The 17013-nt window shown below is 46.7% G+C and overlaps 1 protein-coding gene and 1 pseudogene across 1 annotated transcript; both read right to left on the reverse strand.

The window, feature by feature from the left end:
- Nucleotides 1-828: 828 nt before the first annotated feature.
- On the reverse strand, nt 829-4555 carry LOC129179207 (uncharacterized; annotated as a pseudogene).
- Nucleotides 3857-15940, reverse strand: hcfc1b (host cell factor C1b). Its single transcript, XM_054770126.1, has 31 exons — nt 15029-15940; nt 14237-14385; nt 14003-14163; nt 13738-13940; nt 13561-13645; nt 13383-13489; nt 12424-12603; nt 12022-12336; nt 9935-10080; nt 9690-9860; nt 9378-9605; nt 9191-9295; nt 8958-9120; nt 8632-8744; nt 8411-8546; nt 8164-8330; nt 7933-8095; nt 7616-7713; nt 7443-7526; nt 7285-7368; nt 7147-7213; nt 6922-7073; nt 6701-6859; nt 6435-6612; nt 6233-6361; nt 5958-6160; nt 5733-5858; nt 5477-5662; nt 5003-5300; nt 4865-4919; nt 3857-4774 (listed from the first exon to the last, which is right to left on the reverse strand). The coding sequence occupies exons 1-31, from the start codon at nt 15198-15200 to the stop codon at nt 4714-4716; spliced, it is 4644 nt and encodes a 1547-aa protein (XP_054626101.1). The 5' UTR covers nt 15201-15940; the 3' UTR covers nt 3857-4713.
- Nucleotides 15941-17013: the final 1073 nt, after the last annotated feature.

The following is a 17013-nucleotide window of genomic DNA, read 5'->3' on the forward strand; positions in this document are numbered from 1 at the left end:
TGATTTACAATAAAGTGAAGATATTTTGGGAAACGTAATGAAGATATTGGCTGTGAATGTTATTTGCACTTACCTGTGACCATTGGTATGAGAAGAATGTCTTTCTTGAAATATGTGGATTTTGAATTTCAATACAAGATGGGACCTGTAACACCAAGCAGGAAATAACTAACCTTAGCATTAAACAGAACACCGCTGAATAAGTCAAGCGGGACAGGTACAGGGAATGAGCGAAACACAAAGCTGAGCTGAGAAGCATGATGGACAATCTGTCAACGAGTGAGTCCTGCTGCCATGCTTAAGAAGGGCAGGGGTCTCATCTATAAAACTCTAGAAATCTGAGTAAAGGTCTGCGTACGCCAGAAATCTAAAATATGCGTACGGACAAAAATATTCAGACCTAAAAAAGGTGGCTTACGGACACATTTAAGCAATTTGTGCTTCATAGATGTCACCTGCTGTCCAAAATGTGCGTATGCAACTCCACCCGTGTCATGCCCTCTCCACGCCTTCAATTCACCATAAATGGTCAATGCAAAGAGGCTCATGAATGCGGCGTCCATACTTAATGACCCTAGATAGCATTTCCATCAGTGGATTGGGGCGCAGAATTTTAAAAAGTGGTCGGATATCAAAGTACACATTTCCATTTTTTGTGAGCATGTTTCTAAATTTTTCCTAATTGACACAAAATTTTAGATGAATCGAGGGAAAGGCTTCTTGAGACGTCATCTGTACTTCTGTGAAGAAGGTGTCGGACGTTTCGCTCCTCATCCGAAGAGCTTCGTCAGTGAACTAATAAGTGCTGGTAGCTTAGGCCTTAAATACAGTAAGAGTGGGCGGAATTGGTGTGCCAACACCCTCCTCCTATTGGTTCCTTACACTAAGCCTGGGCGGAGTAGTGGTATAATCCTCTCCTGACATTAGCACCTCCGATAAAAGGGAAGTGTCGCTCCCTGAGTTGGGTATGAACGACTCTGATACTGGCTCGTTAGCATCTATTGTTCTGGCTCGGCCCTGGCTTCACCTCATTTGCAAGACTAAGAGCTGTGGGTTTCGGTCTCAGTAACCTGCTGAACACAGGGTCCAAATTAAACCTCAAACCACCATTCCGATTCAATGATGGGTTCTGTTGTTTGACAAAAATAGCTTCCTTTACTCCTCTTTCAAACCATCTGTTTTCTTTGGCCAAAATCTTTACCTCGCTGTCCTCAAAAGAGTGATTGGTTGCTTTAAGGTGTAGATGTACTGCTAGAATTGTCCCTGCGGTGTTGATAAAGCCTTTTTTGGAGCATTTGCTTAGTTTCCCCAATGTAGTGCTCTTTGCATTCCTCATCTTTACAGTGGACGGAATAGACCACATTGCTCTGTTTTTGGTTTGGAGCCTTGTCTTTAGGATGCACTAATTTTTGTCTCAGGGTATTTACTGGTTTGAAATAGGTAGGAATTTTGTGTTGCCATAAGATCCTCTGGAGTTTTTCGGAGACCCCCGCTATATAAGGGACTACCACTCCTCTCCTTTTTGCTTCTGTGGGCTTTTGGGTTTCTTTCCCTACTCTCTTCTTTTGACATTTGTTAAAAGCCCAACGTGGGTACCCACAGGTTGAGAGCACTCTCCGGACATGTTGTGTCTCCTTTTTCCTTCCCTCAGCACTAGTTGGTATTTGTTCCGCTCTATGTTGGAGGGTCCTAATAACCCCTAGTTTATGTTGTAGTGGATGGTTTGATTCAAAAAGCAGGTATTGGTCAGTGTGTGTGGCCTTTCTAAAGACCTCTGTAAGTAGCTGTCTGTCCTCTCCTATAATTACCTTGCAGTCTAAGAAGGCTAGTTGGTTCTCTTTAGCGTCCTCGCGAGTAAATTTGATATTGGTGTCCACCGCATTGATATGATCTGTGAAAGACTGAATTTCCTGTTTTTTGATTATGACAAAGGTGTCATCCACGTATCTAAACCAGTGCCTAGGTTTTGTCCCTGAGAAGGAAGTGAGAGCCTGTTTCTCCATCTCTTCCATGTACAGATTCGCCACTATGGGTGAGACTGGTGAGCCCATAGCACAACCATGAATTTGTCTGTAAAATTTCCCTCTAAACTGAAAATATGTAGTGTTAAGGCAAATTTCCAGTAATTGGCAGATGTGGTCAGCACTAAGTTTTGTTCTCCGATGCAGAGTTGAGTCCTCGAGCAGTCTCTTCCTCACCACAGAGACTGCTGCTGAGGTGGGGACCGATGTGAAAAGTGAAGTCACATCATAAGACACCAAAGTTTCCTCTGGCTCCAATCTGAGGTCTTTGATACTCTCCACAAACCCTTTTGTGTTCTCAATATGATGATCAGTGTTGCCTACCAATGGGGATAAGACTGTTTTTACATATTTAGCTACATTGTACGAGGTAGAGTCAATGCTACAGACAATGGGTCTGAGGGGAAACCCTTCCTTGTGAATTTTTGGAAGGCCATAGATACATGGTGTAGCCTCCCCAGGGTATAACCTATGATACATCTGTCTGTCAATTAGTTCTTCCTTCTCTAACTTTTGGAGATAGTTTATGATTTCTTTCTTATACCTACTGGATGGGTCCCTTTTAAGTTGCTCATATGTGTTGGCATCACTAATTAGACTTTTATTTTTTCTTCATAGTCCAATGTGTTGAGAACCACTGTGCATCTGCCCTTATCAGCTGGTAAGATGGTGATGCTCTCATCTTTCTGCAGAGCCGCTAATGCTTTCCTCTCACCTACCGTGATATTGGACAGTGGTGGTTTAGCTCTATGTTAAGTCCCCTAATTCTCAAATTCTGTATTTTTCTGATGTAGTTTAGTTGCATTTTCCTTGCCAAGTGTCCTTGCTCAAGAGACGCTTGCCTCATGCATTTGGGGATTAACCTACTCTGCCTGCATCTAAGATTGAATCTGAGGTGGTTCCTTAACTCTGCTAATTTAAGAGTGGCCTTTTCTTAGCTACGTACCAGCAGAAGGATGTCTCTCCCAAAGTTGGTAGCAATGCGTCTGTGTAGGCTCTCAGTCGTACAGGAGTTGTCTATTGAGGGAAAGGCTTCTTGAGACGTCATCTGTACTTCTGTGAAGAATATAATACCCAAGAATGTGGGAAGAAACCGGAGAAAACACACACAGAAGTGCCAAACAGAGATTCGAACCCAGTTCTTCCCGACCTACTGACTGTGTGGCCAAGTGCTAACCACTAAACCACCGTGCGGCCCAACGCAGAATATAACTGTCTTGCATGTGTTATACATATTGATCTATTTTACTGTATTTATTTTCATTGTATTTAATTTAAACTTTTTATTTTTTTGTTTTTATTTTTGTAGTTTTAAAAGTTTTTGTTCCTTCTTTATTATTCATTAAAGTGCTTCCATTCATTTATTAGTGTGGCTCTTTTTTAAGCATAATTTGATTACATACATCATCAAGTAGTGGTACAACTCAGTCTGGTACTGGAGTGGGTTGTAATAATATACCTCTTTGTATTTGACATTAATAATCTGTGATGGTGAAGGAGAAGTCCAAGTGTATGTCATTTATAAGCAGACAAATACAGACAACTTTTCAGGCTCACTAAACGTTTGTTTTAAGCTTTGTTTGTGTCTATCAGAAGTGGATGGAGTAGACAAAAACTGTCCTCAAGTAAGAGTATTGTTACTATAGAACAGTATTACTCAAGTAAAAAACAGTAATCCAAATAACTACGAGTAGGAAAGTATTTGGTGAAAAAACAACTCAGGTACTGAGAAACTGTTGAGTAACGTCTGATTTATTTGGCAAATAAGAACATGAAAGTTATCAGTCAAAATAATAATCAGCAAATTAATGTATTTTAAATGTTGCCCCTTTAAAAATAAAACTTTACAGAAATAACAAATCAAGGCACAAGAAACAAATGTAGTCTTATATAAAATATGTAATACATTCATTATCTAACAACTGCACTCATTTAAGAGTACAGTATTGTTACTTTACACACACTACTGTGTGTGTATAGTTTTTCGGCATTACTTTGTGCTCTATAGCTGATGTAATGTGAATTGCGCCTGTGTGGGATCAATAAAGTTTTTATTTATCTTAGTCATCTAAGAAGATCAAATGCATTGTTTTTGGTGTCTGTTTCCCAAGTATATTAGTGTATGTGTGTGTGTGAAAGTCAGCTGGGATAGGCTCCAGCATAACCCCTACAACCCCAGTGAGGGTAAGCAGCATAGACGATGGATGGATGTTGTCTTTCATGAAGATGCCAAGCCAGCTGTTAAAAATTATCTAAAAATCTTTATTGTCAGAATATTCACAAACATGTCAACAATCACTTCCTGTGGCCCACAGGCCATCTTCATCATCATCACATGCCAACAGAAAGAAAAAAAACTAGTGGAAATGTTTTCTGACATACTTTTACATATATATATGTATATATATATATATATAAAAAGAAAAGCTAAATATTTTTGAATATTTTGTTGCTACAGGAAAAAATAATTTATATCTATTTCACTACTGCAGAGCCTCCGCCCCCTGCATCACAGAAACCTTTGAACATGTCATGATGGCAGATTTGTTTTCATCTTGATTTATTTCCTTTGAAGGTGAAATTGCTGTGGTCTCCGTGGCGACAAACAAACAAGAACGTTGTGATTGATCTGTAATGTACAAATATCCTACAAGTTTTATCTCTGAGTTGTCAAGACAACCAATCACAACCCTCAGGACAGCATGGAGTCCTCTGATTGGTCACCTCTGAACTTCTTTGGTCCACCAGGTTTACTGAGGAGAGAAATACATCCTATGAGATGACTAAAGACAACAACCTATGTTAAATGTGGATGTCACATGATCAGGCACACGCTCACTCACACATCAGGAGATGCAGCCAGTCGCTTGCCGGTTCCTTTGGTGTCTTTGCTGGTTTCTGGGGAACACAAAAACACAAGAGATCACATGCTAAGCCAGACAAGTGGGACTCGTCAGACTCAACGTTGCTGCGATGCTCACCTTGAAGCCACCGGACCTGTGTGGCCGGCCCGTAGCCCTTCTGGTTGCGAGCGGCGATGCGGAAGATGATGGCAGGCTTCGTGGTGTGGTCGATGTGGGCGTTGGTGAGGCTGGATGTCTGAACCAGGCAGGATGGATTGGGGCCAAAGTACACCCTCATGAAGGCCAGCTGGGCCGGACCAGACCCCGAGGCGGTGCTGGCCTGGCTGGACTGGATGGCCAGGTACACAGAATATTCAGTGATCTTCCCTGATGTGACGGCGGGAGGCTCCCATGTGAGCTGAGCTCCACCCACGTTCTGCAGAACAAAAAGGTCACTGAAGAAACCTCAGCACTGCAAAACTGGACCACCACAGACATCAGTGCCTTTCACGGCACCTGCAAAACCGGTAGATAAACTGTGGCTCCTCTCCCACCCCCGCCCTCCTCAAATACTGTCATTGCTTTAAGTGCCTAGGGGCTAGTGGGTCTCACCTTGCTGATCTTGATAGCGCATGGTGCTCCTGGGAAACCGGGCAGACATGTTTTAAATGCAGACACCTCGGAAAATGCTCCGCGGCCACAGATGTTGATTCCAGCCACCCGGAATTTGTATGCTGTCCCCGGCTGAAGCTCCACCTTCCTCATCCGACTGTAGTCTGGTGCCACGCCTGAGTCATGCTGTGGGAAGCGCGGTCTTATTTTGGCAAATGCTTCCTGAATAGTATATTACGTTGTGGCATGCTCTTACGTCTATGGTGACATCATCATCAGGGATGTAGTAGTGAGAGACCACCATGTTGGTCACCCTGACGATCCCCACATCAAACCACTGGTTCTCTTTGGTCGACGTCTTTGTCTCCAGGACACCATGTTTCTACATAAGAAACAAACACAAACACACACACACACACACACAGTTAGCATGTTGTTTGTCATGCTTGGTTCTTCGTCATCATCATGTTGAGCTGCTCACCGCAACATTTGCTCCGATGCCGTTGGACACATCACAGAGTGTAGCGGCGGCTTCAGCTTTCCCAGTGCTGGCTGTCAGGGGAGGCGCTGGGCCAAAGGTGCTGGCCAATCGGGCCACGGCGCTGGTCACAGCCGATGATGTCACCTCAGGGCCGTTGCTCTCCGCTGTTGGGTCGTTGAGGCTGTCTGCTGGAGCGAGCCCCTCTGGGAAATAAAGATCAGATTTCCGAACGTTGTCCAGTGGTTTGTAGTGTGTGTGTGTGTGTGTGTGTGTACCTGTGGGCACGGTACCAGGCTCCGTCTCCTCCTCTGCTTGGTCGTGCACATCCTGCAGCTGCTGCTGCTGTTGAACTAGAGCAGCAAGCTCCTGCTGGGTCAACACGATAGGAATGGACTCCGCGTCACCTGCGCAAAGAAACGCTTGTGTGTTGTTCCCAGAATTCCAAGACATCATACTTTTAAGATGTGTGCGTCGTACCGATGTGTCCCGCTGCTTGTAGGACAGCTTGTATAGTTGCATGCTGAGTCTCGTCTGTTGTCGTGGAAACAGCCAGCTGATCAGCTGTCACCATCAGTGTTGTTGTTCCAGAGTCCATCTCGCTACTGCCCCCTTCTGATGACATCAGCTCCTGAGGAGGCGTGTCAGTGGACGCCATCTGAGCATGAGACAGGCAGGCAGATCACCAGATGCACGCCACCGATGTCCACAACAGGACGTGTGTGTGTGTGTGTGTGTGTGTGTACCTGTGCAGCCTCACTGCCCTGCAACAACGCCGCTGATGAGGACATCACATCCTCTGATTGGCTCTCCGTTTGCATGGGCTCCTCTGCAGCAGCCATCACCACAGCAATGCTATCCCCCTCAGCCTTGACCACATCCTCTCTGACCAATGATGAGATTTCCTGGCAAAACACACAAAGACACCAGTCATGATGATGATTATGAGTGTGTGTGTCTCACTTACAGGTATGGAAGGTCCAGGTGTGGGCGTAGCCTGTGTAACCATGGTAATGGCTCTGCCCTGGCTGATGGTGGCAGAGGGAGCAGGCTCAGAGGATGAGGAGGAGGAGGCAGGGTCTGTGGATTCTCCCTGTGCAATCTCGCCACCCTGCTGAGCTGCAGACAGAAAACAGGACGTGAGCTCATTTCAAAATAAAAGGCATTATACTGTTGGTGCGTTGCAGGCTACCTGTTGCCGTGGTGGCGGTGTTGGTGGTTCCAGTCTCATGGGTCTCACACGGCGGATTGGAGCACACCTGTAAACCCCCTCACATGTTAAAAACATCCACGAGTCCCAGATGGACAAGAAAGACAACTACAGCCTCACCTGTGGCAGTCCTCCTGCTCCGACTGTGGTGGCAGTGTTTGTGGTTCCGGTCTCGTGGGTCTCGCATGGTGGATTCGAGCACACCTGCAATCTCGCCACATGTCACAAGGGGGTCCACATGAGGCTTAAACAGGCACGCTGGACAACTACAGCCTCACCTGTGTCAGCCCTCCTGCTCCTGCTGTGGTGGCAGTGTTTGTGGTTCCGGTCTCGTGGGTTTCACATGGTGGATTGGAACAGACCTGAGGAGGAAGAGTCTGTGTTCAGGAATCCTCAACCCTCATCATGCTCATTAGGAGCTGACCATCACTCCATCTCCTCCACGGCTCACCTGCAGCATCTGACTCGTCCCAGCCGTTGCCACAGTGGCGGTGTTGGTGGTTCCGGTCTCGTGCGTCTCGCAGGGCGGGTTGGAGCAGACCAGGGTCACTGCAGTATTAAAAACTGGTGAAAGCTTGAAATAAACATGATTTGAAAATGGTTTCATGTTGCTATGTTACGACAGTGTGACTAAAACTACATCTCCCACAATGCATCTGGAATTTCAGCCACAATGCTGATGAGGCATGGTATGAAGAGGAATGATTCCAGAACATGTGGACCCATTCTTATCAGTAAGAGTGGTTATCATGAGTAAGAGTGGTCTACCAGCGGCTGCGGCGTCTCCCTTCTCGCCCTCCGCATTGCTGCTCGTTAGCGTGCTCGTCGTACTTCCTGGTTCCTCCGAGGTTGGAGAGGCCATGATGGAGACGGGCAGATCCTGGACCAGTGGCTGGGATTCTGCGCCACTTGGAGTTGTGATCAGTGTCACCTGTGATGACGCAGATATAATATCACTACAGAACCTTCCTGAACCTGAACCAGTGAGATTTGTCCAACCTGCTTGGGTCCAGAAGCAGCAGCTGTTACAGAGGTGACCTGGTTGGTGAGCGTGGTGATGGTGGCCAGAGTGGTGATGGGCGTGGCCAGGGAGGCACTGATGTTGGGCGCCGCTCCTGCCACCGCAGAGGACACACTTGCTGTTATTGTCCCCAGACTGGACACACCTGCAGGCACAGAAAGTTGCACCGCTCTTAATCAATGCATGCACAATTAGAGACTATGACGGGGAGCATCAGGAGTTTACTTGTCGTCGCCTTAACAACCAACGTGGTGACGGCGGGCTTGGTGCCGGTGATGCTTGGCGACACTAGTCTGACTCCACCCTTTGGGACAGTCCTGAGGATGGTACTTGCCGCCCCTGGAGCCCCCTTCAACACGACCTGCATAAAGAGAAGTCAAGCGACCTGTGTGCGACACACACTCGTTTCTATGGTAAGAGCAGGACACTGAACAGGCAAGGCTCACCTGTGTGACACCCGGCTGGCCTGCTGAGATTTTGGGGACTGTGGTGATGATTTTTCCTGTAGTGCCAGGTGTCATCACCTTGGTAGTGAGGATTGTGATTGGACAGTTGCCACCTGCAGGGAGAGGAGCTTCTGTCAGGTGTGCTGCATGTGTACAGTAAGTTGTCCATTGCTCCTCATTGGCAGCACTTTCCCCCCCTTTTGTGGTAACATTTAACGAGGTTCCACACAATTAAGACTCAGTGGACCTTTACCTGATTAATTCTTCAGGCTATGCCAATCAAAGCAAAGAAGATGATCTTCATCAACATTTGCATTTTTTCGTACCTGCCCCACCCTGCAGCGCCGACACAGGGATAGTCTTGATGATGGTGGTACCGGGTTTGGTTACCATGGAGCCAGCCTGTGGGCTGCTGAGCACAGTGGTCTGTTTGCCATCTGCAGAGGTAACCAGCTTCAAGATCGTTCCCGCAGGGAGGGCACCCTTTGTCTAATATGTACACATCACACCGTTAGGGTACACACTTTTGCGAACAGCGACACAAGTCACTGTACCGTACCTGCAGGATCTGAGCGACTGAGCTGCTCGCGCTCTGACCAGCAACCGTGACACTGTGCGCAGGTTTGGTCTGCACCACAGACATCACCTTGCCCAAGTTGCTGATCTGAAAGAGCAGGAAGGTGTGATGTCATTATCCCCCTGAGCTACATGACCCTGGATGTCAGCATCAGCTGACATTTACTCACCAGAGCACCGCCAGCTCCCACCCCGAGTGGGCTGTTCACCAGCGTGTACGTCTTGGTGACGCCGCCCACCACCGTGGTGACCACCTGAGTCTGGGGGGAGACGGTCACTGTTCCAGATTTATGCACCGTGATGATTGGTCGGCTGGAGGTGCCGGGGGCAGAGACAACAGTGGCCCCGCCGACTTGAGCAGCAGCCGTTTTCAGGATGCGAGTCGCTGAGTTGCTGACCTGCCAGGACAGAAAGTCCACATCAGTCAAGAGGCAGTCCATGCGTGCCCGTGTCATGTGCACTTTAGGAACTCTAAATACTACCATGGTGACTGGAAGGCTAACAGATCCCGGAGTGACTGCCACAGTCTTGACAATGGTGGCCCCTGCAGGCACATTGAGCACAGTTGCTGTGGCGGGGGGGATCTTACGGGTAGCTGCAGCTGCCGCTGCCAGCGCCGCCATGCCACTCATCTGAGGACTGCTGCCTATTGGCTGAAAGCAGACAAGTTGGAACTTTAGTCCTCACTGCAAAATAGCCGCGTTTGATAAAGAGGAAGTCGACCTACTGTGGTCTGTCCGGCTGGTGCAGGCACCATCATGCGAACACCTGCAGGAAGCGTCGTCGCAGCGACGGGGGACTTGGGCGTGGCCTGGCGCACTGTGACGATAGAGGTGCCACCTGGGGATCCTTGTGTGGCCACCTTGAGGACTGCTGCAGAAAGACACGATTTAGCTCAATTCTCACATTAACACACTCAAATCTAAATCACAACAAATCACCACCACCTCAACCAACCAATATGTTCGTACATTTCAGCTTATGACTATTGAAAAGAAATGTCACCACCCTAGGGGCAGCTTCAAAAAGGTCATCACTAAGTCGACAAAAGAAAAGATAAAGGCGAGCAGACATCACCACAAAGCTACAAAACAGGGAGCCAGAACAGAAAGAACAAAATATAGTATACTATATACAGTCAAACTTGTCTATAGCGGCCACTAGAGGGAGTCTGCAAAAGTGGCCGCTATAGACAGGTTGGTGTCCAGTTTGAATGTTGACCAGTAGAGGAAAAAAAAGAAAAAAAAAGGGAAAAATAATAATAATGTTGACCATTAGAGGGCACTGCGGACTGCGAATAAAAGTTGTACAGCACTACTAGGCTTGTTATTATCATGGTTCATGGTTTTAATCCTGAACATGCATGAGTCAAACAGTAGCACATCACATAGTACAATTCACAATTTTGCATGTCCAAAAAGGAGTAGGAAGAAGCAAAGCTTATTTAATCCTACCCCTCATCAGTTTCACATCAGTTGCAATACATTTATTCACCTCTTGTTCTTCGAAGTGTACTTTGTAGGTCGACATGACAATGTAGTGCAATCATAGCCGAGGTTTTTACTTACTAAAAGGAAGCTACAAGCTTAATAATAACTGATAGAATATATCCACGACCCACAGAACAAAGCCGTGCTAGTAATGTCTTACGCTTGTTTTTAATATTTTACTTTTTTATACGGCAGAGTGTCATTACAGCTTTAGTTCATCAGGAAGTGACGGGAAGTGACGGTGGGTGTCCCGAGCAGGAGAGCTAGGCTCAGTGCTAGCCGTGAGTTTCGAGAGAGTTGGGAAGTGTGTTTATGTTGGCGTGGATGTAAAGTCCTGCCGTGTTCTCCGCTGTTAATAAAGCGATTAAAGTGCATCGGCGACGTGAGTCTCTCCTTCCCCACAACAAGCGGCATTACAGTATTGACCAGTGCACACCAGGAAATAAACGGTGTCACTTGTTACAGGCATTGGCTGGACAGCTATGTAGTGGGGCTTGTTTAACCTTTGCCTTGTGGGCAAGCAGGAAGGAGAGACGATGCTGAGAGATGTGTGTGTGTTCTGAGCTGCTGTCTGGTGGCCGCGTTCAATAAATAAAGTTGGCAGAAGCAACAGGAGAAGTTTCCTTCTTTGCTTCGGAGCTGAATAACACTGACAAGTTAACAGACTAGTAGCGAACGGAAAAGAAGACGGCTTTGTTGTGTCGAATACAGAAGATGAGGACTTTGATGGATTTGTGGATGAGGATTGATCAAAAATAACGTGAGTACATTCTAAAATACTTCAATTAAGTACAACCGAACTCAGTTTTGCTCCCGCTGCCGCATGCATGCTAGCGTATGTTTTTTTTTTTTATTGTAGCGTCGCTGGGAGCACGTCCTGTTCCCAGCCTAATTTGCAGTAATGTTTTGGTGCAAATGCTCTTAAAGTTACATGTTTGACCAGGAAATAGCAAGCTCAAAAGAAGACGGCTTTTTTATGTGGAACAACTGACAGTTTGTGTGGATCTTGTGAATGATTGTGACTGAGCTAGGACTCAGTAATTCAAGTCTACACACGACGGCTTCATTGATTGAAAAACAAAACTTTTTGGTGCATGAAGCTTCTACTTGAGTTGGTAATTTGGCCGCTATATGCAGTCAGATATTGACCCAGGGAGACAAAATGGGTGGCCGCAGGCCGCGTTGGACAGGTGACTGCTATACACAGGGTCTATAACATGTAAATTTGCAGCAGGGGATTTTTCAGTGGCTGCTATAGGCAGGTGGCCGTTCTAGAAAGGTGGCCGCTAAGACAGGTTTGACTACACAAGTAAATCAAACTCACCTGGCCCTTTAGCACCAGCAGCCAATGGGCTTGCAGATGTGGCTGCTGTGAGGGAGGGAACCAATGTGACGCCAGACAGCTGAGGGGTTTTGATAGTGGGACTGGCTGCAACGGAGACAGGGCTCTTGGGCGAGATGGCTCCAGCAGTAGCGGTGGAGGCAGAGGCGGTTGGGGTTACCGCAGGCGTGGTGGGAATGTCATACTTCTGTATCTGTAGCAGGTAGGTGTCTGCAGTTTGCGATGGCCCCCAGCTCACCTCCAGAGATGACGTGTTGGCTCGTACCAGCTGCACCCGCGACGGTGCGCTGGGACGCTCTGAGGACACACAGGTGAGACTGGTTGAGACAGACCACAGGTGGCGAAGTGGGGGGTGACATCCTACAGACAGGTGCCAGCACTTACGTGTCTCTAGGTACCACAGATCCTTGCAGCACACCTGGTTGTTCCAGGCCTTCCTGTATCCATCTCTCCCACTCCAGATGTAAAGTCTGGAGTTGATGGCTACGCTGCAGTGGCCCGCGCGAGCTCGAGGGATGTTCTCCTCCACACTGTCCATCTGCACCGTCTCCCAGGAAAGTGTGTCTGCCCACATACAGTGTATCTTATTAAGCTACGTGTGCACCAACAAGCACAGTTCAGTTCAGGGATGGACATGTTGATTGGTTGTGGGCAATTGAACGCTAATTATGCATGACTTTAAAAAGGTGCTGTCCCTCTTCGGTTCCAAATTATTATTATTATTTTTTTTTTTTTAAACCAAAAAACATTTGAAGAACACCCCCAGCTTGTTAAAAGAACAGACCGTACCAATACATGTCTATTTAATTTAATTTGTTACCATTCAAAGTTAAACTTTTTACAGCCCAAATAAAATGATTGGCGTTCATAGCTTTCACTCACCACTGTCTCATATACACGTACATGTCCATAGCGCGCGCACTTAATAGTCCCTTAATAGACTATATAAGTTACATTAACATGTTCCTTAATGCACATCATCACTGTTACTGCTCATGTTGCACTGTTAAATTGCACTCTGCTCTAAAACTGTATATTTTAGAGCATATTTGTAAGATCTTCTACTTTTATCTTTCTATACTTATTGTTGCATCAACCCACCAGAACAAACTCCTCCTCCTGTTCTGTGTGAAGTATACCTGGCAATAAACCTGTATCTGATTCTGATATAGTTTTCTGTAATCAAGCAACTCTTTCTGCATTTCACATTTACAAGTTTCAACAATATTTTAACTTTGGTTTTAGTATAAATTTCTCTTGTTATTGCTCAAAGCAAACTGGAGCGTGTCCAAACTCGGACTGTGTGTGTGTGTGTGTGTGTGTGTGTGTGTATGTTCGTGTACCTAGGTTGAGGCAGGCCAGTGTGTTGGTGCACTTCCACTCCTTCTCGTGTGTCGCCACTTTGACGTCGTCCATCACCAGAGGAACCCATCCTCCAAACACGTACATCCTGACAGACAGGCAGGCAGGAGGTAAGACAGTAACTGCAAAGCTAATGTCAGCATCTTTGCGTCACGTTACTTGTTGTGGATGGCAGTGGCGGAGTGCAAGCTGCGCGGGAGGGGGGCGGTACCACTGAGGGTTGGTTTGCTCCAGACGAGCGAGTCTGTGATATAAATGAAAAGACAAGCAGTGATTAGTGTTGCACACGTGTCACATGACCCATGAGGTGCCATAGCATGGCATCAGTGGCCTCACCAATGTCGAGTATCCACAGGTCGCCCAGCCGGCAGCCACTCATCCCGCCGTAGATGACCAGACGGTTGCCTCCGCGGCCGCTCGCCACCACTGCAGTGTGGCTCTCTCTGGGCGGCGGCGGCTGCCCAGATGTCACCGGAAGGTCCCAGCTGACCACACTGGAGCCCTGACGCAGCTCCAGACAGTACAGGTCATTCAGGTACCTGAAGAGAGTTCAGAGATCACGGCATCCACAAGGAGCAACAAGCTGATCCATGTTTCTTACCTGGGAATGTTGTTCTTGGGGTCCTCGCTGTCATTGGCCAGTCCTCCAAACAGGAAGCACCGACTGCCAATCAGAGAGAAGCTATGACCAAGGCGGGGGCAGGGTAGCGGGTTGTTCTTCGGAGCTTTCGCTTTCAGACGCTTCCACTCCCAGCGACTGGCCTGATGGCAACACTTAAATGTTTAAATTGCAGTTACTCCAAAACAAAAACGACCGCCCAGTGAGATCACGTACCTGCAACTCGTACAGGTCGTTGCTATATTTTCCATATTCCACCATTCCTCCAAACACCAGTAGCCTTGTGCCATCACACACAAATCCGTAAGCGGCACAACCAGGTGGGACATCGCCTCGGACGGCAGGGATGAACCACTGGTTGGTAGCTGTGTGAGGGTGGGAACACTAACTGATGAGACCTGTGGCGCTGTCAGTTGGGTGCTGGGAAGATACCCCTTGCTAACACACTCATTCTTAACATTCATTTTTACACACAACTACTTCTGCCATGTTAGGCAAAGCTTACCATTTAAAAGCCATGCTGCAATAACGTCCCAATTTTCAAAAGAGTAGAAGCAGTTATGTTAAAATTGCGTTGTTTCTGACTGAAGTGCAACAGAAAATAAAAAAAATGACAGTTTTGTTGCACTTAGGCGCCGTCCAGCTGCAGAGGGGCGTGTCCCATTGACGTCACGTTGTTTTCAGTAAAACCGCGCCATTTCTCTTTGGAGCGCCCACCTCTAAGTTACCAGCTAGCAGCTAGTTTAGCCTAGCATGTCAACATTTCAAACAAACATGATGAATTAATGGTAAATTGAATGTTTTTCACCAAAACATGAATGACCACCTTGTATTATCATCTTCTGCTGACTCATAGCTTAGACATTCACTAAGCGTTCAGTTACAAAAAGAACGAGTCCCGGCTAGCAGCTAATAAACACGTCTGTTAACGTAAATGTGCACAGTAATGGCCTATTTTAATGTTGGTTTATTACAGATGTAAATGTTCATCTCGAATGTTGTCGGTACCTGTGTTATAGACGTGCAGCTCGTCCACGATGCCTTCATTACCACCACCAAACACCACCATGAGCTCCTTGATGGCGACGGCCCGATGTCCGTGACGGGGCCTCGGCACAGGACCGCTCCAGCCCAGGACGCGCTTCCAGCGAGGCTGGAGCACCACAGGCTGACCTTCCATGTCCCTTCTGTCAGAGTCCGGCACTAATAATCCTTGTCGGGGGGACACCAAACGAAATGTTTGCCAAAGAGGCTCCGTCCGCAACTAGCTTAGCATTAGCCCGCTAACTAGCCGGCTAATTCGATGCGAGGATGCTAGGTACTAACTAGGCGCTGATGGTAAACATTCAGTTAGCTGTCACTAATATTAACCATGGAATATTTCTGACAGATTAAGGAACTGCAGTGCACCGCTGAAACAAACGCCCTCACTCAGTTCTGTAATTTGTAATGGTTCCACTGTGCTGTTGACTAGCATAGCGAGTGCTGCGGCCAGTCCGCCATTTTCTGCCGGTGAACAGGAGAGAGCGGTCAGGAAGTGAACATAGCCGCCGGTCGCTGCGGGCTCACGGGAACAAAATGAAACAAACGAACATATCCCGATCCAGGCCAGTTTCTTGTGGTGGTGGCGACATTCAGGCGTACGACAGAGCATTTGTGGAAACGCAATGGCTGCGTTTAAATATGCGGAGCAGCCCCGTTTGCTGAGATGGAAGCCGCCATCTTGCTGCTAACAGTAACCAAACAAAACCGAGCTTGAGAGGCAAATGGCAGCGGGAAGCTAACGGCTAGCCGCTCGCAGCTAACAACAAGTCAACTACCTATCGCTAAAGCTTCCAGCGAAATCGACAGAACCTCTGAATCACTAGGCTCTTTGGTCGTAAACATTACTAAACATCCCCAAAATGGACCGCCAAATGGTCCATTTGTGTTTATCATCTCCTTCCCTTTGTTAAATAGCTCTGATTATTATCGGAGTATTTTAATTTGTCTTTAATTAAATTTGTCGATTCCACGAATACTAATGTAACATATCTGCCCATGCAATAGTGACTGAGGATAGTTTTCACCTTTAAAATTTAATAACATTTCATAATTTTGTTGTGGCGACGATAAGTTAAAGATATTTTAAAATATATTTATTTGACTGTTATCATGATTAACTAATTAAAGACAAAGTCATTCAAGGGTCTTTATAAACTTTTCTAGGGAAAAAAAAGTGTCGGTACGAGGAAAACTGGCCCTTTATTTACTTGGTAACTGATCACTATCAAAATGCGTAGTATTGACCACCTTTTAGTACCTCGTTTTGTTCGAATAAGTCTGGTCCACTAAGTGGAGAATCCAAACTACTTCGAGAATGAGACCACTTGGCTGTAATAAAGAAGTCCTGTTTGTTTTGTATCTGCTCGGTGTTATGTTCCTTACTTTATTCAATATGACTTTTAACATATTCAAACAATATGCAGCAGCTACGACTGGAAAGTTTAAGATGTTACATTGACTGCCTTCCAAGAACAAGGGAAAAGGAGCCGCATAGACCCCTGTTTATTGATGAGACTGAGGTGGAGAGGGTGAAAACCTCCAAGTTCCTTGGCACACACATCAGCGAGGACCTCTCCTGGTATCACAACAACCAACAAATTATGAAGAAGTCCCAAAGAAGACTGTACTTCCTAAGAAGACTGAGGAAATTTGGCATGTCCACCAAAATCCTGAGTTGCTTCTATAGATGCACGATCGAAAGTGTCCTTACCGCCTCCATCACTGTTTGGTACGGTAACTGTACAACACGTGATAGGAAGGCACTCCAGCGGGTGATCAAGACCTCACAGAACATTGTTGGGGCAGCCCTCCCCTCACTGCAAGACATTTATAAATCTAGAGTCCAACGCAGAACACACAACCTCATCAAGGACAGCACACATCCACAACACTCATTATTCACACTCCTACTGCCAGGCAGATGCTACAGAAGTTTGAAGTCCAGGACC

This window comes from Dunckerocampus dactyliophorus, chromosome 1, assembly GCF_027744805.1.
Source record: "Dunckerocampus dactyliophorus isolate RoL2022-P2 chromosome 1, RoL_Ddac_1.1, whole genome shotgun sequence".
Classification (NCBI taxonomy): Eukaryota; Metazoa; Chordata; class Actinopteri; order Syngnathiformes; family Syngnathidae; genus Dunckerocampus; species Dunckerocampus dactyliophorus.